Raw genomic sequence first — 25,759 nt, 5'->3', positions numbered from 1 at the left:
TGTGGAACTGAGAGAATCTGGCAAATCTGGGTGGGACCACTTCTAGTTTCCACTGCCTACTGTTGTCCCCGTTGCAGGCGGGAATTCAATTGTAAAATTTTTATTTACCCAACAAATATGGAAGAGAGTAACTACATGTACTCACGGTTTATTATAGTCCGTTAACATAATCGACTGCATATAGATTTTATTATATTTGATTATTACTATCTATTATTGTGTATATTGTAATTTTACACAAATATGAGGTTAGTTCGGTGAAATAAACAAAATTGCATGTCTCCATATTCAGATTTCTCTATTTGTTTTTTCTGAATCAATGTACAATTTCCATATTATATAGGACACAAGTGAAAAAATAAATAAATAAAAGAGAGGCTTAATCATGCTATTCTGAAAATTATAGGGGAGACTAATGAAATAACAAAAAAATCACAAAGCCAAGCGTACTAAACGGCAAATGACGGGAATTTCGCTAACCACCTAAACTGAAAATGGCGCTACAAATCCACTTACCTTCTCCTCTCGCCAAAAAATCTTATCATCATCTTCTCCAAGCTCCTCTCCTTCTATGTCGATCCAGACCCAAATTCACAATCCAATCCCAAAAGACCACCTCCAACACCGAATCCACTAACGAGTCACCAGTCCCCAAGAAGTCCACTTCGCCTGGGCTAGGGTTCGGGACACCATCTTCTGTAGCTCCAACCAAGTCAAGTTCAACTAAGGCTGGTCCTAGTACTGTGAGTACTAAGAGGAAGCAGAGGGATAAAAGGGAGAGGGCCTCCATAATTAGGCGGACACCGGTTGAGAAACCAGCATTTGTAAGCCAAGAGGACGAGGCTAAAGCTAAGGAGCAGAGTAAGAATGAGAGTGCCTTTCTTCTTGCTTGGTTGGGCCTTGGTGGGATCATTCTTGTAGAGGGCATTGTGCTTGCTGCATCAGGTACGTGTTAATAACTTAATTGGTTTCTGGTTGGATGTTGGAAATTTGTTGGGCTTTACTAAAACTGTATTCTGTTTCACCTTTTGTTGAATGATTTAGAAGTCAGTTGTGTCATGGGAATTTCACAAGTTTCTGATTAATACAGTTAAAATTTAAATGGGAGTAATGTTTGAGACAGCCATACTTTGAAATCTTGATGAAATCGGTATTTTCCAATTTCGCAATGTGACTTGGAATTTGGAAACCTTGGAAGTACAGTAGTTGCATTGTATCTAACGCCAACCATGTACTTCTTAGACTTATCAAGTTATTGTGGATGTTTCAATACTGTTTGGTTGTCTTGTTTGCTTCATCCTAATCTATCTAACATAAGTCGTTTTTTCAACTTATGATCATTGTCAATTTCTTTTGGAGTTTGACGTCCCCTTTACTCTTTTGAATTAATGTAGTTATGCTTATCCTGTTATCCATCCTATCTGAGTCAATTGCAGATGTTGTTTTTTAGAGAATTCTGCCTCTAAGGTCACAATTTGTTCATTTCAGCTTTAAAGCAGTATTGAAATAATATATCATCCACATCATATTAGATAAAAACGCATTGCATTCCTTCTGGAAATGAGGGGCATAGGCTCCTGCCAAGTGTCTTGAGGTTGAAAATTATCTCGCGGTACTTTTACCTGGTCCCTACCTTCTATTATTGTTAACTAAGGATTGTTGTCTTGCTGATACCATGGTTATGTTGTTACTAGTTTTAATACTCTGCTTTTATTTCTACCTTTTTCAATGAATTTCTTCTGGTTTTCCATATTTAATGCAAACTTATCGAATATGTTCCTTTTGTTCTCTGGTAAACTCATTATTTACCATCATTTTGACTCCTTTTCTTATTTTTTACTGTGACCAAACATGAACTTCTACTCGCACATGCACATTCACACAATCACCAAGTTGCTGTAGCACAGATCCGAGTAATCTGTTACTTGCGATACAGGCTGGTCAGGCCTCAGTAAATTTAGGATTTTAAGGATTATAAATTTTTTGGAATAGGCTGTGTACCTCTAGTTTAAATTAGCACATAGAACTTATGAAGTTTTGTGGCAAAAAGGTAAAACTATTTAATCAGCAGATACAATGGGTTAAATCTATCGTAATTTCCTTGCAAAATTCTTCAAATGCTGAGTCCAATTAGAAAAAATGGGGAAAAAAGGAATCAATGTCTTAACTGCCTCAAGGTAATTGGTAATGACATGATTTTCTTTTTCTTGGCTAGTTTAGCGTTATATCGAGAATAGGTGAATTGTTTCTAGTTGATTTTAATGCTAAAGTCTGTGACATTTCCAAATTCCAAATATAACTAAGCTATTTTACATCTACAGGATTCCTACCTGACAAATGGGATAAATTTTTTGTGAAGTATCTGTATCCGTCTTTCACCCCTACAGTTGCCTTGTTTGTTGCTGGAACTGTTGCATATGGAGTGTTGAAGTATCTGCAGAATGAGGAACTTAAAGACCAAAAATAATGCTTTCTGAATATAGTAAGCTAATATTTCCTTTTGTATGAGGATCAATTTTTACATGTAGACGAGTATTCAACACCGTTTCTTAGGCTATGTTTTGACATACTGTTAGTGAAGATGTATTTATGAGAAAATTATCATTACTTCTTTCTGCAAGCGCTGCTATCCATTTAAGTTACTGAAATGCCATAATTGCCTACTAAAGCAGAAACGTGATTTATCTTGTATATTTCCATGGCTATTCATATTATCCCATATTGGTTCTCAATTAATTTTCAGTTGTGGCATGCATTATAAATAATTAGCCTTATTTATTCATTCAAATTAGCCAGCATATCTAAAACATGATTTACTCATATTAGCTGTAGAAATTGATTTATTTGAATTATTGACCAGTTTGCTCTTTTTCAGACCATGCTTTTCACTTTTGACTTTTTCATCGTTCTTTTACTCTAGTGGAAAATGAGCCATTTCAAGTTTCTGGACCTCAATGCCACTGTCCAAGCTGGAATACACTTCCATATTGGAGTTGTTTTTTATATGTAGTTCAGATAGGTATAGAAAATTTCATGAGAGTGTTACGAGGATATGCTAATATAGAAGTCTCAACATTTCAAAGTATTGTAGAGTATTAGCTTTGATCTCATCTTGGACATATGAGGTTGACAAGTAAAATTTTAAAGGCCTTCTCTTCTGGCATAGACAAGGGGCACTGTTTACTAACTGTGCTTTATTTAGTAGAAGAGAAAGCATAAACAGACTACTGTTATGTATCAGACCTGCAGCGATTACTGAAACAGAGAAATAGGAAGAAAAGAGATAGAAATAGACTGGGTTGAAAAAAGAAGTAGAAAGGGGAGAGGATTTAGAGAGAATTAGAGAAGAGGGAGATATTGGAAGAGAGCAGAAACTAGTGAGAGAGAAAAAGAAGAATTCTGCATTTGTTATTGATTTCAGGAAGGCCTTAATTACAAGTAGTTTCCTCCTATTTATGCTAAACAGCTACTACTTGATTTCAAAAACTTCAACAATTCCAATGGTAAGAAGACTACCTTCAGTACCACTTGCAATTACAGAACAAAATCCAGTTCCTTTCCCTTAAGAAGGCACCTTACAAGTGTTGTCATTAACAAATCTCACCCCTTCGCATGTTTTTCTTCTGAAATATTTCTAAGCTCCAGTTCTTTAGTCCATGAATTGACTAGGGAAGCTTCTGAATCCAACTCTTGGTGATGCTCTTCCATGCATTGAGAAATCTTTCTGTTTTCTGTAAAACCCTCTGTAATTTGAAAATTTTTCCCCCCATTTTGAGTATTCTTCTGCTCATCTCCATTCTCATGCGTTACCTTGTTATTAAGGTAGAGAGCCTTCTCTATAGCCTCACTCATCTCAGTCCTTCCCAATTCTTCTTCTCTATTACCAACAATATCAACTTCTTCCTCTTCACCATCACCAAATATTAATAGGCACATTTTCCTCTATTTTGGTGAATGAGATAGCATCTATTGTAACATTTTCCATTTTCACTTGCATTCATTCACCCAGTTTTTCCTGTATCAGATCCCATTTTTCCAGCATCTCTTTTTGTCTTTCAATGCCTCTCTCTAAACTTACAAAAAAGCACAGCAATGTCTCTTATTGCCAAGGCTGTAGTTTCATGGTTTATTGATCAGATGTATTCTGTTCCCTAGGACAATGAGAAATAAAATTTAATGAGGGAAATAGAGAAAAAGAACCAGGATATCTAAATCTGGAATTTCAAGAACAAAGAAAATAAAGAAAATAGTAAGAACGATTCCAAGAAGGAAGAAGGGAAAAAAAGATATTTGAATGGAGGAAAGGAAAAAGGAATAGAAGAAGGAGGAGAGGAACTTCAAAATAAAAATTCAATTCTAGAAACCTAAACAGAGTTGGAAGTTGGAAATCAAAGAAATTTAGAAGTAATTTCAGCAAAAAGGTTGTGAAGATAAGAGTTGCAAGAGAGGGAGAACAGGAAGAGAAGAAGAAGAATAGAGTTTCACGAAGGGGGTTTTTGCGGAGAAGAAAAAGAAGGGAAGAAATTTCAGAGAAGAATGAAGAATTTAGAGGGAAAGAAGGAAAAAAGAAAAAGAAAAGGCAGAAAGAAACCTGATTCCATTTTTTCAGCTCAAGGCTCAAGCTCACTCCAAAACCATGCCTTGGTATATCGGACCTGCACCCATTACTGAAACAGAGAAATAGGGAGAAGAAAAGATGGAAATAGGCTGGATTGAGAAAAACAATAGAAAGTAGAGAGGATTTAGAGAGAATTAGAGAAGGGGAGATATTGAAAGAGACCATAAAATAGAAAGAGAGAGAAAAAGCCGAATTCGGCATTTGTTTTGATTTCAAGAATGCCTCCATTACAATTAGTTCCCTCCTATTTATACTAATAAAAGAATATGGCCCGGCCTATTACAGTCAGCCCACCTCTCATCCCTTAAACATAGCCACTAATTGCTGCAGAATCTGTCAGTTGAAAGCTGAATGGCCTGCTTGCCAGTTGCCACTACTTAGAACTAAATCCACAGGCGGAACAAGTTATATTATCCTATTGGTTCTTTACTAAGTGAGGGTACTGGGTTTCACTAACTTGATATTTCTTAAATACTTTAGCTGCCACTACTTAGAACTAAATGCACAGGCGGAACAAGTTATATTATCCTATTGGTTCTTTATTAAGTGAGGGTACTGGGTTTCACTAACTTGATATTTCTTAAATATTTTAGGCATGCATGTCATTTTTTATCATCACCTTTAGTAAGTTGTAGGAATCCTGGCTTTTCTTTGCAATCTAGATTATGTGAAACAAAAGTGCTGGACCAAAATGGAAGATAGTGCAAATGCCACAATTTGGTCAAATAATTAATTGTTTTGTCTAATTCATACTTCATTGGACATACTGCATTATCTAATTACAGTTGAGATGAGCATGACTTTTTCTTTTCCATTATTAGCAAAATTACTAATGTAAATTTGTTGGAGCTGAAATTCCCCAATGTACCATTGATGTACAGTATTATTGTTTTTGCCCAACTTATTCCTTTTATGCAATTATTGCGCCAAAATTGATGGTATGGATTCTATTTATTGCTCTCCAATGTTGTTTTTCTCATTAACCATGCATTTTCTTCTTCTTCTTCTTTGCCTATGGTATAATTGCTGGTGCAGGGCTGGGTGAGGGTGGATGTAATGCTGCAAGACAGCATGTTTTGGCTGTAGTTTCTGAAAAACGTGAAATCCTGATTTTCTTTGACATTGATCACTGCTAGTGGTTTAGATTTTATTTAATTCCATTGTTGAAGTTTTCACATTAACTTGTTCGACATGTTTGGAATCGCTCTTTCAACTTTCAAGTACATCTGTTTCCAGAATGTGAGAAGTCGTGGAAAGGTTAATCTGAGCTCTTAGTGATGTTGGTCTCAGAGAACCTCTGCCTTTGTAGCCAGGTGCGAGTTCCTTTTTTTTTTTTTTCCAATTTTTTGTGAGCATCAACTTCTGTCTCACAATAAGGTCATATTAAATGTGGCTATGCCATACATGAACATTAAATGAACAGGTCATTTCTTGTCTATTTCATCTGCAAATTGTTAATGTTGATATTTCAAGAAGACCATCATTTAAGTTGATAACTTCTCTAGACGATTATTAGTTAATGATATTTCTTAATCCACTATTGGTGCATATCTTTTTGAAAATAAAGATCCACCATGGTTCGTCTCTTAAACGGTTATATTCCAATACTAATCATGGTATTGAATTTTGTAACTAAGAATTTCATGGAACTTTTGGGGCCAATTTCCCGTCATTTCACTTTTATTTTTTATACCAATCACGCATGTGCAGCGCATGAAAAAAAAAATGTACAAATTTTATTATTTTAGTGCAATATTTTCAAGTCAAATTAACTTTATATCACAAAATTGGGGTATTTTCACTTGGACATCAATATTGGGCTTCTTGATTACGCGGGCTTCTTGATTTGTCCTGCATGTAGATAGAAGCTCAGTTCTACATTTGGAAGTTCGTTGTTAAGAGATTAATGAGATGATTATTGGCAGAACGAGCACTGATTCCACCAGTTTGAGAAAATCTGAGGAAGATGTAATTAGAGTTGTAGTCTCTTGAAGTATGAAAAAGTTTCTGTGATTTGATTTTGCACATCAAACATGTGCTACTAGATAGAGTTAAGCATTAAAGCCCCTCATATAGAGTTTACAATTATGAGCATATGCATTTAAAGCTCTATTATGCCTAATGGCTCAGGATGACGCCTTTTGGCACCTTATGGCGCTAATTGATTACTGTAGCCAGTGCAGCTGGAGCCTTATCTATAAATCCTGAAAAGTTGAGTGGTTTTTGTTACTTTAACCTCAGTGATCAAGTTTTACTTTCCTTTTATTCATTTTTATGTTGTAGGAGAAATCATCTGAAGTCATATTGTGGTGTCCCTCCAGGTATGGGATAGCCATCTTTTTGGACCACCAAAAATCATTTAGTTTACCGCGTAGTTGGTTTAAGATTTGCAAATGAATTCAATGCAAGCACTTTTGTGTCGCTTCACCAAATTTGTGTGAAAAATAGATGACATGATCTCTAGAGGCCCCTCTTTTAATTATTGTCTCCTCCTTTGCACATCTTCCCTTTTCAATGATAATCAATTTGCACCAACTCTTTATTTCTTTTTCTTCTCTTTCCTTCCCTCTCCGCTCTTCCTCTTCTTTCTTTTATTTTTCTTTTTTCTCTTCTCATTGATATCAATTGAACAATTACTCCATGTCCATGACCATGATGTGGGTAGGAAATTCTTTACTTTCTTCTGTCTTGATCATCATTTATTCTTTGTGTGTAATTGATAGTGATCCCTTCTTTCTAGTTAATTTTTATCTCTGGAGAGAGCAAGAGACAAAGCTAACAAGAAGTTACAGCTAGCTGGCTACAGCCTATAGACAGCTAGCTCTTCCTTTCTAATTGATTCTTTGGATTGATTATTTGGTGTAATTGAAGTTATAACCAAGGCCAAATGCCAAAAACTGCATAAATGGGAAAGGTGAGCTTATAAGCAATGGTCTTAGCAACTTCTATGCATGGAAGCATCATATCCCGGCAAGAATACATGTTACTGTATGCACTTAATGCCTGTAAATAAATGGACTAAAATTAGGGGGTTTTCTCTTCTTTTTTTCGTGTTTAAATAACAAATTGAGGAAGACCAGAGAAAGGACAAAGGAAGGATGTTTAAAAGCACTGTAGGTCTTGGTAGGTCAAAAAGTTAAAAAGTGTTCAGGTGCCGCTCTACCAATTTTCCACTAATTCTGAATTCTTAAGTGAGCGTTTATATAGCTATGGTTGAAGAAATTGACCTCTAAATCTAATAGTTTCACTATTGGGCATGGATTGAGACGACGGAGATGCTGAATATTTTATTATCCTTTGCCCCAAAGACAGTGGGTTCCAACTTACTAGAGAGTCAAATTAACCCATTTCATGCTCGAGTCAAATTAACTCATTTCATGCTAGCGTCAAAACATTGTTGACAAAACGAGAAACCAGCCAGCCGGTTCCCAAATTTTCATCAATTTTACAATATTTGATTTAGGTAAAGAAATATTCATGCATTTCATGCCATTGGTTTGATTCTACGTTTTTCTGCTATATATAAGGCTTAAAAGAGATGGTAACACGTAGTCAAATAGTTTAATTCAGGGAAAGTTAATGGCTCTGATTGGGTGGAATGACAGTTAATAGAATTTGTCTTTCTGCTTCATGGTGGTTGAGATTATTTTAATTGATTTAGAGTTTTTTAATTTGAAATGGTTAAAAATCGGTCTCCAGAGATGATTATCTCTAGTTCGTTAAGGATATTAATATTATGACCATGCTAGAACGTTCTGACAAATATTCTTTCAAATTGGACGATAATGTACCGTAGTAAATGTGTCAAGCGACTCATTAATGGTAAACTATTAATTAATAAATGTTGAGCCGCTTTATCTATATTCTATCCATCATGTGCGTTTTTTCTATCAGTTCTACTGTACGCGTAATTATAATTCTATGGAGGTTCTGTGCACTTTGAAGTGCTCAATCTGCAAGTTCCGAGTATAGACGAGGTCGGCTCGTCTATTCCAAGCATGGATATTGTTGGAAGTATAAGAGAACTGATCTACACACTTTATTAGATGTGTTTTCTATAGTTCAGTCAGATCGAAGTCCTAATTTGAAAATTCTGCTTAGCTTATACACATGGCATGATCTCAACAAAATCTATCATTATTATGTTATTACCTTCCATGCTCTCTTTGATTCAGGTTTCAATTTCAAATAGAGAAATCCTTATTAGCATAAGAATTAAGGTTCGTCCCTACGATTTTGATTGTTTCTCTATATATAAATATTCTCAAAAGCTTACATCAATTCTCTTCTATAGCGTTGTCTTCTTTTTTCCATGTATTTATACACAAATTGGAAATTGAATTATTGAATTGCATTTCGATATCGTTCATTGTAATTGCATTTTCTTTTTTTACACTCCTTTACAGCCAAAGATCCATCTATGTGAGCTTATCAAAATATAAAGCAAAGAGTTATGGTAATTTTCGGTAGAAAACTCCAGAGAACCTTTTGCTTATTTTTGGTTAGGATAGATTCCTTTAAATTCGAGTAGGTGGCAAAGTAAGTGTGGCTTATTCAGGAAAAGCAGGGGGGAAAAGCATCCAAAAAATTATTATTTCAAAGGAGGAAGAGGCCAAATCATTCCACAAAATTTATTAAAAATTAGGAAAGAAAGCAATAGGGATGGGTCCCTTGGCTTAGATGCATCTAAAACCCACAGCTTGTTGACAATGACTCCTGTTGCAAATACTAAATGCTTTTACCTTGTTACTATCATAGAAAAATTAAGATAATTTCCAGTGTCAAAATCAATTTTTGCAAAGGGTAGCAACCAATTAAAAACATTTGTCTGCCTTGACAGGCGCAACCTTACACACCAATCTAAGCTTATAATATAATTTAAGCGGCTTATAATTGCCAAAGTTGTTTAATCTAAATGGTTAAGGCATGTTTTTAGACATTATTCAGGAACAGAGATCAAATCACTTTTCTCATGGTTACCCTTCAATAGGTCTTGAAAAATACTACAAGTATTGTGTCAAAAAAAAATCTAAGCTTATAATCAAGGGAGAATTAATTACCGTTGATGGTAATTGATGATACCGTAAGCCTGTCGAAGAACTAACAGAGTTTAGAAATTTGTCCGCCTACTTGCTGCAACATTCACAATTAATATCGCCATGCTGTTGGCGATCCAAAATTTGACAACTCGCAGTGGCACAAGACATAAAACTCACTGTTAAATTAAGCACCTTCGGCTTCCTCTTCAGATGCTAAAGTGCAGTACAGTGCTCTCACTCTCATGCCCTGTCCCAATTAATGAATATTGTCCGAAGATATTTCTATTTTCTGACGCAGCACCTCATCATCAAGATATTTTTTTTATTTACAAACAGTAAACAAAAAATAATATATTATTACACATTTTTAACGACCTCGGCCAAAATATGCATTCCACAAAACCACCCACAAACCCAAACAAATATAAAAATCATAGAAACCCCAAAACTACAAATTACAAAAACCAAACTCATCTACTGATCCAGTGCATTAGGGCCAGTGCAGTAACTGACCACATGATTCCACAACCACTGAACCAAGTACCTCCGCCTGATTCCGTTCATATTATACGTGGCACCATCATGTCCCTCCAATAGCTGCCCTGTATAGGATCCACCTCCTCCCGTTCCGTATATACCCTCACACAAATCCGCTATCTCCACCGGCGCAGTTGGGTCCTGCCCGGCGTACCAAGCGTTCACCAACGGGTTCGTTGCCAGCTCTGCAATCTCGTGACCGATCACGCTTATCATCCCATCCACTCCTACGTCCCCGTTTGGTGATTTTCTTGGCTTCAGCCCCGGGATATAATCTGGTACGGCGAAAGGATAGGCACACACTCCCGGGCACAGCTTCGCACTATTGCCCACCCACGCGTACGGAAGCGTATACCCCACAATCGCCGGGAAAGTGAAATAGTGGAATCCGCAGACCTGCCCGCAGAAATCCTGAACGTACACGTCATCGGACGTCAGCAACAGATACAGCCCACTTTTAGGATTTATTGGCAATGGCTTTGATCGAGCTGTGACCGCACTTTTTATCACAGATTGTATTGATAACCTCGTCAGTGATTTCCCGTGGGAGTAAAACCGATCATTCTTCTCCTCTCCTAAGTGAACAGTGCGGGAGATGTTGGCGCCTGTTTGATCGGTGTAAAGTTGTACTGTCTTCCACCATCCGGCGACTGAAGGGTGGGTGGAACGAACGGCTGAGATGGAGCCAATGAACTCGCGGATGATCTTCTTCTGAGACTTCTGCCACGCGCCGTACCAGATTGTGTGTACTGTGATGTTAGTGGTGAGGACTGGTCCCATGTGGTAACGCAGGTGAACGAACTCAGAGGAACCCTCGAATTTCTTAGAGCCAGTATATAGAAGATCAGATGAGTTGGATCGGAGGTGGGGCCATGGGCGCCACCCGGAGACGGAAGAGACGGCGGAGAGAAAAGAAAATACGATGAAAACATGCAAAAGCGAAATGGGAGGTGGCCTGATCATGGTAGTGGAAGAGAGGGTTACAAGGACCAAGTGTCCAGAGGCTGGAAAGGGCACTATATATAGATAGGGAAAGACAAAGAGATAGAAGAAGACAATACTGTAAAGAAAAAAAAAAAAAAAAAAAAGGAAAATGAAAATTTGAACAGAAGCATTGATTTGCGGGTAATGGAAGACAGTTAGATTATCAAAGGTGCAAGGAGAGAGGGAGGGGAAGCGGAGAGGCATAGAGAAAGGTGGGGCCCAAGACTCTGCGGAGGCATAATCACCATCATGATGGTGGTCGTCGCCATCTGATCTAACCTGATATCAGCTTACAGTTTCTGTTTCCAATTGCGCGGGAAAATGTTGCCCAAGGGTACTTTAGGAATTTCAAGTTTTTAATTAATCGCAAATGCGGTTTCTCTTTGTTTTCTTCTGAAAATAACTTTTATGCAAATGACAAATAAATTTAATTTAATTCTTTTATCAAGTAAATTTAAATGTTTTTTTAAGAGTTAAAAAATGTTGGTTTAATATAATAATATTTTTATTAATAAAATATTAATTATAATTTAAAATGTCAAAATTATAATATTTTGATTAACATAAAAATTATAATATATATATAGTAAATAATTTTTAAAATTATAAAAGTGAGATTTTATTATAAAAAACTTTTTTTATTATTAAAAATTAATATTATCTTAAGTTAAAATTATTTAACCCTATATTTAATTGATTAAAAAATTATATTAAATTTATTTGGCATTTAAATAAAAAATATAAGATTTAATTAGATTTATTTATTATTATTATTTATTTTATTTTTGAGTGGTAGTTAAAAGCATCCATGAATGACGATTTTTTTTAATTTAAAATTGAGGGTATAGAGATTCGAATTTTGATTTCTAAGGTGAATAATACCCCTTTAATTATTTGATAAGTCGTCAAACAAGGCAACTAATGTATTATTAATATATTTTTTTTCATAAAAACATTGCAACATTTCTAAAAATTTTGAATTTATTAGATACTTTCTCCCTCATTTATTTAGATTTTAACATTTAAAGAAAAATAAATATAAATTTTTTAAAATAAATTAATTTTATTTATTTATTTTAAATTCAATTAATTACATATATTATAATAGATATAAAAATGAATTTAACGATTAAAGTGTTAAATAAATTAAAATTTAATAAATTTGAAAAAAATATAATGGATGAATTTATTAGTCATAGATGATAATATAATAGTTTTACAGGTTACATTTGAATATTATGTGTTAGGAAGTGGTGTGGTGGCACATGAATAAATCATAATTAAAAAATGATTAAGGAATGTAATAGCGATGAAATTGGAGTACAAATGCAAGTACGGGAAGCTGTTGGGAGTAATTCATGAGAGAATGATGCATTGGCAGTATCTGATTTTTCCTTTAATGTGATTTTATTTTAGGAGATGTTAAGAAAAATGTGTTTATATATAATTATATATGATTATTCAGCATGTATTTTTTTTAGATTCATCTTTATAATTCTCACTGCCTAAAAAGGCAAATTACAAGAAGTGGCCTAAGTTATATCCATGTACATAAAATCAATCCACATCAAAGAGCAACAAAGCCAATCAATTCAACTGAAATTGATCAAATCGACTCATCCATCAGAAATTCCAGAGTCTTCTCCAACTGCAAAGCGTATGATCCCAGAGAAAGACAGCACCAACCAGTCTTCCAAGTCTCTAACAGCTCCAAATCCAACATTTACTTGCACGGACCATCCAAAAATCTTGAAAGGAGGACTCATACCACAAGATCATAAAAGAAGCTAAGCCAACTGGCAAACAAGAAGATTTTTATCAATTTAGAATTTAAAAAAAATTTATCAAATTAGGATTACAAGAAAAAAATTCGCTAATTTGAAGTTTGATCACTCATGTGGCGGTTTGTAGAGCATGTAAATACTAATAAATTTATAATAATATTATTTTTTATAATAGTAAATTTTTCATAAAATATTTTATTATTTTTAATAAATTATTGTAATACTATTATAATTAAATAATATTAATTATAAATTTATTAATATATAATTATTATATTTTATTATTTTAATATATAAAAGTATCATAAAAATTAATAACAAAGAAAACTGCATAGAATTATTTATAATTCATCAAACATAAATAAATTAATTAATTAATATAAATACTTAAAATTATAAAAATTAAATTTATATTTTATTAGAATGTTTTCATGAAGGAATACATATCTAATTGCAAGATAATATTAATTTTATAGAACTAAAATTATATAGTGTTAATAATATTTTTAATTTAAATATTAATAATAAAATATATTAAATATTAAATATTAATATTTAAAATTATGAAATGAAATTATCTATGATAGATTAAATATATACGAGATTATCAAGTTATTTAAAAAATAAATAAATTAAGTAATTAATTTATTATGTGATTATATTAATTTATTCATTTATTTTTGTTGATGAATTATAAATAATTCAATAATTTTATATATATTTAATAGCAAAATAATATTATAATTTTAAATATTTTTCAGATCAGTTTTTTTATTATCAATTTTTATATATTAAAAATAATAAAATATAATAAATATATATCAATAAATATATAGCTGATACTATTTAAATACAATATTATTATAATAATATATTAAAATAGCACTCTTAATAATATTTAAATTGATAATTATATTTAACCTGTGCAATTCAATAAATTCAATTTTTTTTAAAAATAATTTTTATATTTTTATATTTTTAATTATTATTATATTATAATAATTTATTTATATTATAATAATTTAATGATATTATTTATAATAATAAATATTTTTAATTATTTTTATAATATATTTATTTCTCGAATTATAAATATCACATAAAAATTAATTAATTAATATAAATATTTAAAGTTATAAAAACTAAATTTGAAATATTTTAATATTATTTATAATATAATTTTTTATAATAATATATTTATATTATTTTATTTTTAAAATATTATTATAGCAACACTGTAATTAAAAATAATATGAGTTATAAATTTATTGATACATAATTATTATATTTAATATAATTTATTATTCTTAATATATAGATGTATTATAAAAATTAATAAAAAAAATTATGAAATAACATTATTTGTGATTAAATGAGTATTAAATTATTGATATTATTTAATTATAATATTATTATATTGATATGTTAAAAATAATAAAATATATTATAAAAAATAATTAAAAAAACTTATTATAAAATAAATTTAAACGATATAATTAATTTATTTTTACACATTTAATTATAATATAATATTAATTTATAACGATAAAATTATATATATTATCAATAAATTTTTATTTAAATATTAATAATAAAATATATTAAAAATTATGAAAATTTTTATTATCATAACAAAGTAAATTATAAATAATATTATTAAATTAATATAATATAAATATATTATTATAATATATTAAATAATTAAAAAAATTAGCTGATATTACTCAGAACCACTTGTAATATAAATAATATTATTAAATTATATATAATATAAACTTGAGGTATTTATAAAACGCGTTAGAGTGAAGTTTGATACTGTGTGGACGGCTAAATTAATATTTTTTAATTTTAAATAAATAATTTTTTATTGATTTTAAATTGATAAAAAGTCTGATAAATAAATAAATAATAAAAAAGTATGTTGTTTTTTAAAATTATTACTTTCCCATGTATTTTTAACTGGAGTTAAAAAAAATAAAATGCATGAATATATTTTAAAATTAAAATAATGTTTTCTTTTTATTTTTCTTAAAAATTAAAGAAAAATAAGTTTTATTTTCTCATTCTTATTTTTCTTCATTTTTAATAAAAAAAAACTCCATAATTATCTTCCTCAAGTTATTTTTCTGTTTTTTTTATTTACTCTCCTCGATTCCACATCCAAACATGCTACAAGTCCTTGATAAAATTAATATTATAATTGTGAAAGTGGCAACTTTTTTTCCTTTCCCGTATTTACTTTGAAATCTTTAAAAAATGAAAAATTATATTCAATATTATATATAAGAGAGAGAGAGCGTGATCGAGATTGAAGAGACCCCTCTGGTTGCAAGTTGGTCCTTACTATTCCTGTTGGCTCCCTGCATTTTACCAAAGTAACCTTTTTCTTTGTCAGGTTGTGACGGAATTGGGACCCACGTATTGTCTTCTTCTTTTCGGACAACCATTGCTTTTTATATTCTTTATTATTTTGAAATTTTATTATTTGATCCTTAAATTTTATCTTTAATAACAAATTGATCTGTATATTTTCAATTTTCAATTTTGTACTTTTTAAAATTAAAAATACTTCTATACAATATACCATTAGCTCATTAGTTTCACATTACTAATCTTTTTATAATGAAAGTTTATACGAAGATAGGTTATTGTTCTAGCATGCAATAAAAATTTTGAATATCTAAAGATTGAAAGTGATAATAAAATATTAGTTGATACTCAATATCACTTAAAAAATATAATTCAATACACTGAAAAATTTATAAAAATTTAAATAGATGCCATTGAAATAATTATTGACACCACCGTCCATCACCACCATTCACCGCTAACAAAATAAACATTCCGACCATGATATAATCAACAACAATACAAATCAACCCATGAAATCTTATAAAAATGCTGACAAAAAAAATAAAATATACAAACACAAACAGCTTCAAGAAATAATTAATTTTATCAGTGAGTTAATACTCATTTATATATATGTACTTAAGTTATTATTATAAGTTTTTCCCTGTAATCCCTTTATGACTCAATACTCTCACATTTTCCTATTTTTTAAACTTAATTTCTTTTTTCCCATTTCTCATAAAAGACGATCTGCTCAATTGACTGAAGAAAATGTTATTGTCCCTATTAAGAATTCTAAGAATATTCCGATCGTCACTTATGATTTTTGTATGGTGGGATGTTTCTCACATACAATTCAATCAATTTTCAAAATATACAGACCTTTTTGACAGATTTATGGCATCTTTTAGAATGGATATCTATTATGGAATTACAGACAAAAAGATATCTATTTCGATTTTTTAATAATGTTGATTTTGAAGACATAGGGAATGGGGGCTCTTTGTTATACAATTGATTCCTGCTTGTTTAGAATGAGATACAAGTTATGTCGTCGGATCCTATGAGAGTTAAAAATTTATTTGGATATTCGGTAATCTTTGAAACGGTGGAAGAAATTTGTTGGAGATATTATGCTATTATATTTACCGTAAAGTTTCAATACGAAAATCTGACTATTTTTTACTATCTACGTTGAAAACTAGGTCATGTGGAGACTTTTTGTGATTTGCAACTGAGGTTGAAGAAAAAAAATATCAAATTTTGTTGGGATGATTTTCTCATAGTATTTATTAGTTGAAATCAGAGACCGACAAGCCTGACTATGTGATTTCTGTAATTATGCTCCGTCAGGATTTATATCAAATTTAGACAATTTCTATTGGCCGTATCAAGTTGATTGGACTTTATTTCAAGTCCAATATTTTATTAACTACGGTTTTATTTGTAAAAAATTATGAGATCATATTTCAACGTAGTATTTCTAATTTATTGAAAGGTAATTTAAATTTTTCGGTCTCTACATTTAGACATTTCTAAACTATATTCGATTTTGAATGATTATAAATATTTATTAAACTCTAAAACTGATATTTCTATTAGATTAGTTCGTCGTCATATCACTCTAACTGCTCATACTTTAATTGGAGAATTTATTAAATATGATCATATATCTATTTAGGATAATATCTCTTTTTATTTAATAAAATTTTATTAATATAATCATTAATTTTACTTTAAAAAAAATATCATTAGTATATTTTTTATTGAGTTTTGATTACCATTATTATATTATTATAGCATATGAGATTATAAATAAATATGAAAATCGCTGTCATAAAAAAGTTCGCGTGAATGGGTTCCAGGTTGAAAGTGAGGTAGGGGTGTAATCGAACCGAGCCGAGCCGAGTTTTGTAAAGCTCAAACTCGTTTATTAAAAAAATTTGGAAACTCGAGCTCGACTCGAACTCTAATATTTGATTCGAGCTCGACTCGAAAATTAAATATTATAATCGAGCTCGACTCGTGAAAGGCTCGTTCGGTTTAATAACGAGCCTAATTCGAGTTCGAGCTCGAAAAGCTCGATTAAGAAACTCGTTAATAAAACTCAAGCTTGAACTCGAAAGCTCGATTAAGAAACTCATTAAAAAAGCTCGATTAAGAAACTCGTTAAAAAAGCTCGAATAAGAAACTCGTTAAAAAAGCTCGAATAATATTAATAATTATAATTTTTTAGTAATAATTATATAAATATATTAATAATGATTAATTAAATATTTATAGTAGCATCTAGGGATGGCAACGGATCGGGTATTTTCGGGTACCCAATCCGACCGAACCCTAATAGAACGGATTTGGGTAGTTATAATCGGGTTTGGGATGGGTTCGGGTTTTAAAAATAATACCCATTACGGATTCGGATCGGATTCGGATTTTATGTACAGGGTACCCACTACCCGAACCCGTTTATATAAATAATTAATTTAATATAAAAAATATATTTTACAATAATATTTATAAATTTTTTTTATATTTTTTTATTTAAAAATTTAAATTTAAATATTCTTTAGAAATATTAGATTTTTTAAATGAAAATTATTAATGAAAAATATTTTTTATATAAATTATTAATTAAAATATATAAGATTAAACGGGTTCATTTTATTCGGATAATAATAATCGGGTTTGGGACGGATTCGGATAATTTAAATTAATTTTTAATCGGGTTCGGAACGGGTTCGTATATTACTAATATAAATCGGATTCGGGTTCGGATAGTTTAATTTTCGCGGGTACCCTACCCGTTTAAGTCCCTAGTAGCATCTAGTTTAAAAAGATTTTTATAATTATACTTTAATTTTAAAAAAGTATCTAGTTTTATAATTTAATTTATTAGGTAATATTACTTGAATAATAATATTAAAAAGTACTTATTATTATTTGGAATTTCTAAAAATATAATTTTTAATTATTTATAGTATTGATGTAGGACTGATTATATTTTTTTAAGTTAAAACTTTTAACCAATAATACTTGGTTAAGATGAAATTTGAAAATGAAATGTCAGAAATCGAAAATTATTGTCGATAATTATTATTTTTAACCAATAATACTTTGATACTTTAATCAATAATGTTTAGTTAAAATTTTTAACTAAAAAATACTTGATTAATATACACTGTTTACTTAATTAATTATTATTGATATACTTTGATAATTATTATCATCTTTTATATTGTATGCTTAATTATATATAAAATTTTTTTATAATTATACTTTAATTTTAAAATGTATATAAATTATTAATGAAAAATATTTTTATATAAATTATTAATTAAAATATATAAGATTAAACGGTTCGGATTTTATTCGGATAATAATAATCGGGTTTGGGACGGATTCGGATAATTTAAATTAATTTTTATTCGGGTTTGGAACGGGTTCGTATATTACTAATATAAATCGGATTCGGGTTCGGATAGTTTAATTTTCGCGGGTACCCTACCCGTTTACGTCCTTAGTAGCATCTAGTTTAAAAAGATTTTTATAATTATACTTTAATTTTAAAAAGTATCTAGTTTTATAATTTAATTTATCAGTTAATATTACTTGAATAATAATATTAAAAAGTACTTATTATTATTTAGAATTTCTAAAAATATAATTTTTAATTATTTATAGTATTGATGTAGGACTGATTATATTTTTTTAAATTAAAACTTTTAACCAATAATACTTGGTTAAGATGAAATTTGAGAACGAAATGTCAGAAATCGAAAATTATTGTCGATAATTATTATTTTTAACCAATAATACTTTGATACTTTAATCAATAATGTTTAGTTAAAATTTTTAACTAAAAAATACTTGATTAATATACACTGTTTACTTAATTAATTATTATTGATATACTTTGATAATTATTATCATCTTTTATATTGTATGCTTAATTATATATAAAATTTTTTTATAATTATACTTTAATTTTAAAATGTATATAAATTATTAATAAAAAATATTTTTATATAAATTATTAATTAAAATATATAAGATTAAACGGTTCGGATTTTATTCGGATAATAATAATCGGGTTTGGGACGGATTCGGATAATTTAAATTAATTTTTATTCGGGTTTGGAACGGGTTCGTATATTACTAATATAAATTGGATTCGGGTTCGGATAGTTTAATTTTCGCGGGTACCCTACCCGTTTACGTCCTTAGTAGCATCTAGTTTAAAAAGATTTTTATAATTATACTTTAATTTTAAAAAGTATCTAGTTTTATAATTTAATTTATCAGGTAATATTATTTGAATAATAATATTAAAAAGTACTTATTATTATTTAGAATTTCTAAAAATATAATTTTTAATTATTTATAGTATTGATGTAGGACTGATTATATTTTTTTAAATTAAAACTTTTAACCAATAATACTTGGTTAAGATGAAATTTGAGAACGAAATGTCAAAAATCGAAAATTATTGTCGATAATTATTATTTTTAACCAATAATACTTTGATACTTTAATCAATAATGTTTAGTTAAAAGTTTTAACTAAAAAATACTTGATTAATATACATTGTTTACTTAATTAATTATTATTGATATACTTTGATAATTATTATCATCTTTTATATTGTATGCTTAATTATATATAAAATTTTTTTATAATTATACTTTAATTTTAAAATGTATATAATTTTTACAACTCAATTTATCATGTAGTACTATAATTTTAAAAAATACTTATTATAATAATTAATATTAATTATTTATGATTATACATTAATTTTATTGAATCTTATTATAATAAGTATATACAAAAGATTTTTATAATTTAATTTTAAATAATACTAATTATAATAATTAATCTTAATTATTTGTAATTTTCAATACTATAATTTTCAAGTATTTATAATAGTTTAAATTTTATAACTTTATAGTTATTTTTATTTTTTTAATAATATATGAACTTGTTCATAAATTTATTTAACGAATTAGTTCATCAATTTATTTAAACAATATTACTCACGAACTTATTTAACGAGTCTACTCGTGAGCCTTCTCAACGAGCCAGTTCGCGAGCCTAAAAACGAGCCAGCCCGTGAGTCTTAACGAACCGAATACTATTGAGTTCAAACTCAGCTCGTTTAAGTGACGAGTCTCAAAATTGAGCTCGAACTTGACTCATTTAAAAAACGAGCCGAATTCGATCGAGTTTTTATCGAGTCGAATCTCAATTAGCTTATGAATAGCTTGGCTCATTTTCAGCCCTAAAGTGAGGTCACATTTCGTTCAAATTCACTAAATTAACTGTAGCTGAAACAAGCGCGCATGGCACTGTCATGTGTCGCGCGCATCAAATATCGAGTGCGACGATCTTGCGGAAGCTTTGTCGTTTTGAAAGCTTTGGTGTCGTTGCGGATTATTAGCGTTACATTATTACATAGGCAATAGATTTACTGTAGGCTTCTGGACGTTCGGTTAGGCGCGTGTTTACCACGATTAGGATAGTGTTTGATAACAAATAGGCCCTACATCCCATGGAAGATCATACACTTATTCTGGGGAGTCCAATTTTGTAAAAGAAAATATTTTTATTTGAATATTTAGAGGAAAAAAATCTTTTTTTTTTCACTCACGCTTCCGGTGGCAGGAAAATTAATATTTATTTTTATTTATTATTTTTTCTCTAATTCTTTCCTTAAAAAATTTAAATATAAAAATTATTTCCATTTGATTTTTCATAATTCCAAACGGGCTTAAAGGTTATAATTAAATTGAATAGGTTTAATTAGTTGAGGTCGTGGTTTCTTTATTGGAAAACGTTGTTGAAATAAAGCATACATTTGTTTCTGGTGATGTGATTTAGCTACAAATGATGCTGTGTTGACTGGAATTGACTGAAGAGACCTTGTTATGCCAAACCTAAGAAAATTATACAACCGAAAGCAACCATTAAAATAATCATTTTGTAAGGATTCAACATACAAAAGCAGTCTCAGGTGATGTAATATTAATGATCTAAACATTAGATTAATCTGTTTTTTTGATGCTTATTCAGGATTATAAAACTATTTTTAGTGAAATGTACTTAATTTCTTAGGTTTATGTTCGAAAAACAGCAAATGTAGTGGTTTGTACTACATCTAAAGTACCTTTTATGTCTGATAGCGAATGGTGAGTATCCTTTCTTTTATTTTGATATAATGTTATTTCTTTTAATATAAATAATATGTTCTAATAAAAAAAATCAGATTAATCATCATTTTTACTTTTATATAAAAAAATTAGTATTTAATTTTAATTTTTTATTTGAATTAATTTAAAAATTCCAATTCAAATTTCATTTAGTTCAAAATTTAAATACACAAAAAAATTAAACTTTTAAGTTCTCGATCTAAAATAAGTATAAATTTATTTTTGGATTAAATGACAGAAATTGAAAATTCTAACCTTGTTTACATAAAAAGTTAAAAATAAATAAATAAAACTAAATACATACAGAAAGAATCAACATTTTAGGATCCAATCAAACAATCAATACATTTCTGCTGTTAGACCATCTTCATCATTAAGTAAAGCTTCCTTTTATTGGCATAATTCTGATCAAATCATGTTCTTTTTCTCTCCTTTTTCTTTACCTCCTGAAATTTCACATTAAAGACTCCCTAGCCACGTGGGATTCCACAGGGAGCAAAATTTCAAAACTACTGCTGAAGTCTCGTATGAAGAGTTGAGATGACTCTTTAACTACCCAAGGTAAAAGGACAGATAAAAGCAGAGTGAGGATTGAGTGATTGGGCTTGTGGTTGGATTTTAACGGTAGAGTGGAGAGTGGAGAGGGCAAGTGAGGGCAGATGAGGTTGTGAATTTTGGGGACCAAAACAGGCTTAAGATAGACAATTGGCGGTGACTGATAGCAGTGTCTAAGTAAGTTAATAGGAAAATGATAGCTGCAGCCTGCGATTCCTAGTGGCACAAGGAAAGAATGGAAATAAAAGCATGTGGACAGGCATAACATGCCTAACCATACCCGTGAAACAATTGAAATTAATGGTATTAGATATTCAGATCTATCCATTCAAATTTCAACTATAAGACTTTGAATTGGACCACCTCATGCTACCCTGCATTCCTTGCACTGAATTCATAACATGGCCAAAACTGAAACCCTTGTTTTGCCATCATGTTTCTTACATTCAGAGAACGTACACGGTTTAAGGGCAGGACATGCTCATTGATAAAACAAAAGACAATTTTATCAAGGTGCGTATGCTATCCATGAATAATATGGGATGCTGCAGGATCAATTTTAATAAGAGATTTATGCGAATTGAATCAAATTTTTTTCAAAATAGAGTACAAAGCAAGTATATATTAGTTGTACTGCCAAGTAATAACTCTGAATCAGATTTTGTGATTTGCTTGGAGATCTCAAACCTGGGTTTACTTGTGGAAATTTGAATTGATTTTTGAACTTTTTTAAGAAGATTGTAAAATGAGGCTCAGTTATTAAATGAGAAGCCCAACTTCAATTCCTCAAATGCTATGGTTCCAAGTTCCACTTCAAAATATTATATATATGTCATGAACTTCACAAGGTTTTGGGCACTTGGGCTTCATAACCTGGCTCAATTTCTAGTTTCTACAGAGTATGAATTCTCGTACGAGGCCATGTACAACTGCAGCCCATAACCATATACCTAGAAAATTTGTTTCTCATTTATTTTTTATTTTAATTAATCCTGGTGTTCATTTAATGATTTTTTTTCCTTATTTTATCCATGTAATTAATACTTTTATGAATATATAGATTTTGTTAATCAGAAAAATTCCCGCACTTCTTTCTTATTCTCCAACAAAGTATTATTGCATGTATTTTACTTTACAGATATAAACTTTACATAGTTAAACTACAATTTAAATTTATTTTTTTAAATATTTTATTTATTTACTAATTTAAAATAATATATCATTCTTATTCAATTTTTTAATAAATTAACAGGCAATTTACTATATTGAAATATAAATTAGCTTAAACTATAGTTCCTAATAAGTAAAGTTCAAATAGAAAAAAAAAAAAAAAGACAAATAAATATGAAGCAATGATAAGGTGATGGTCCACACGCTTTTAAAAACAAAATTAAAAGAAGAAAAAAAAGCCCAACGAATAATTACAAGTTCATGGTCCACGCTCCACATTGATGCACTTCACTTTACACATTTACATTATCTTTTTCTTTTTTCGGCGATGTTTTTTTTCTTTTTTGGGTTCATATCTCAATAATAGACGAAACGAACACGTTTATCTTATCCATTCCCAATTTCCCTTTTAGTATTTAGGAATTTAAAAATGTACAAGTATTATTTTTCATCAATTAATTTCAGTTGCATTTCAATTAATCTCAGTTCCATTCAAACACTTCAAAATCCTCACTATTTTAATAATATTTAATTTTTTAAATTAAATATAAATTATTTTTTAAATATTATATTATTAGTGAAAAAGTCGAGAGTACGCTTCCTCAAGTCGAATCCCAGTTGAATCTACGCTAGCTCGCGTCTCTTTGTCTGAAGCAATCGGCTCTGAACACAAACTGGCAGTGGCAACTGCAAGTTAAGTGTTAACCAAAGATTAGATTAATAGAAAAGCCGAACAGAATCCAAAATAATAAATTTAACATTACATTTACTCCCCAAATATCCAATCCAATAGATAAGAACAATCTACTTGTTTCCATCTTCTCCTTTCCTCAAATCCCAAGTAACCACAAACCGATCAAACTCTTCATTCTTCACTTTTCTTTAGTAATCTCACCACTTCTCCAAGTTTCCTACAATGGACAAACCCTTATCCGTTAATCGCTTTCGTTACCATTTTTCCATCGCCAGACTTGTCTTCTGGACCTGCATTTTCCTTGGCCTTATCCTCCTCTTCTTCTTCCACTCCCCTCATTCTTCTTCTTCTTCTTCAACCTCTGATTCTGCCCCTCGCCGGATTCTGGCCGATCCCGATTGGGAAAGCCGGGTGATCAAATCGGGAAAGCCCAGGTCTCGAGCTGGCGGCCTTAGAGTTCTTGTCACTGGGGCAGCTGGATTCGTTGGCACCCATGTCTGCGCTACATTGCGCCGCCGTGGGGACGGCGTTGTTGGCCTTGACAACTTTAATGCCTACTATGACCCTGCTTTGAAACAAGCCCGTCGCTCCCTTTTGGAACGGGCAGACGTGTTTGTTGTGAAAGGGGACATCAACAACCCTACTCTGTTAAGCAAGCTCTTTGAATTGGTTCAATTCACTCACGTAATGCACCTTGCAGCCCAAGCGGGGGTCCGTTACGCAATGAAAAACCCTTCATCATATGTTCACAGCAATATCGCTGGGTTTGTTAATCTACTAGAGGTCTGCAAGTCAGCGAATCCCCAGCCTGCAATTGTTTGGGCGTCTTCCAGCTCTGTCTATGGACTCAATACTAAAGTTCCCTTCTCTGAAAAAGATCGAACGGATAAGCCGTCGAGTCTATATGCTGCTACCAAGAAGGCTGGTGAGGAAATTGCACACACTTATAATCATATCTACGGTTTATCAATCACTGGTTTGCGATTCTTCACTGTTTATGGTCCCTGGGGGCGACCAGATATGGCTTATTTCTTTTTCACAAAGGATATATTGAAAGGAAAGCCAATAACGATTTTTGAGGGGCCTGATCATTTCTCAGTGGCAAGAGATTTTACCTACATTGATGATATAGTGAAGGGTTGCTTGGGTGCATTAGATACTGCAAAGAAAAGCACAGGGAGTGGTGGGGTTAAGAAGGGACCTGCCCAATTGAGAGTGTTTAACCTTGGAAACACTTCACCTGTGCCGGTTAGCAAGCTTGTGAATATATTGGAGAAGCTGTTGAAGGTTAAGGCCAAGAAAATTGTGCTGCCAATGCCTGCAAATGGTGATGTGTTGTTTACTCATGCGAATATCAGCTTGGCACAGAGGGAGCTTGGGTATAAGCCAACCACTGATTTGCAAACGGGATTGAAGAAATTTGTGCGGTGGTATCTGAATTTCTACACACGGACGGGGAAGACAAGTAATGTGTAAATGTTTATGGATCTGTTGTAGGAAATTTGAATCTATATTTGATTTGATTCTTATGATATCCCACTTTATTATTCATTTAGCTATGATGGTGCTTGGACTATAGGGTTGATTATTGAACCACAATAGAGTAATCTCATGGATGATATGCATGCTTTTGGATAATTCTTGAAGTGTAATTTGAGAACAGAATCTTCTCTTTTGTTTCATACATTGTTCTTTAATTGTCTTATTTTATTAGAATGTCATTGCTACTTTAAGCTTTGTCTATGATGAGCTAAATTGTTACCATTGTCAATCTGAATTACAAGTGAGCATCTCCTTTTGGGGTTGTTTCATTTTCTGTA

General features: G+C 30.7%; 3 protein-coding genes across 9 annotated transcripts; 2 read left to right on the top strand and 1 right to left on the bottom strand.

Annotated features, from left to right (window-relative positions):
* The first annotated feature begins 431 nt into the window (after positions 1–431).
* Positions 432–10,208, top strand: LOC110600244 (protein LPA2). Of its 7 annotated transcripts, none has more exons than XR_002485667.2 (4): positions 432–945; positions 2,322–2,482; positions 5,855–5,931; positions 6,902–10,208. XR_002485667.2 is itself a non-coding variant. In XM_021737043.2 (3 exons), exons 1-2 carry the CDS (start codon positions 495–497, stop codon positions 2,465–2,467), a joined length of 597 nt encoding a protein of 198 aa, XP_021592735.1. In that variant the 5' UTR covers positions 432–494; the 3' UTR covers positions 2,468–2,482; positions 5,855–6,124. The 7 variants fall into 7 exon arrangements, 4 of the variants coding, with proteins under 4 accessions (XP_021592735.1, XP_021592737.1, XP_021592736.1 ...); XR_002485666.2 differs by having other exon boundaries at positions 6,480–10,208; XR_006348442.1 differs by having other exon boundaries at positions 5,840–5,931; positions 6,480–10,208.
* On the bottom strand, positions 9,960–11,213 carry LOC110630632 (protein EXORDIUM-like 3). The gene has a single exon (XM_021778144.2). It carries the CDS (start codon positions 11,155–11,157, stop codon positions 10,132–10,134), a length of 1,026 nt encoding a protein of 341 aa, XP_021633836.1. The 5' UTR covers positions 11,158–11,213; the 3' UTR covers positions 9,960–10,131.
* Positions 11,214–23,858: 12,645 nt separating this feature from the next.
* On the top strand, positions 23,859–25,515 carry LOC110630800 (UDP-glucuronate 4-epimerase 3). Its single transcript, XM_021778385.2, has one exon. The coding sequence runs from the start codon at positions 24,162–24,164 to the stop codon at positions 25,413–25,415; it is 1,254 nt and encodes a 417-aa protein (XP_021634077.1). The 5' UTR covers positions 23,859–24,161; the 3' UTR covers positions 25,416–25,515.
* The last annotated feature ends 244 nt before the right edge of the window (positions 25,516–25,759 follow it).

The sequence above is a fragment of the Manihot esculenta genome, chromosome 14 (assembly GCF_001659605.2).
Source record: "Manihot esculenta cultivar AM560-2 chromosome 14, M.esculenta_v8, whole genome shotgun sequence".
In the NCBI taxonomy this organism is placed as follows: Eukaryota; Viridiplantae; Streptophyta; class Magnoliopsida; order Malpighiales; family Euphorbiaceae; genus Manihot; species Manihot esculenta.
Note: the sequence above shows the minus strand (reverse complement) of the source record. Positions and strands in the feature narration are given on the sequence as shown.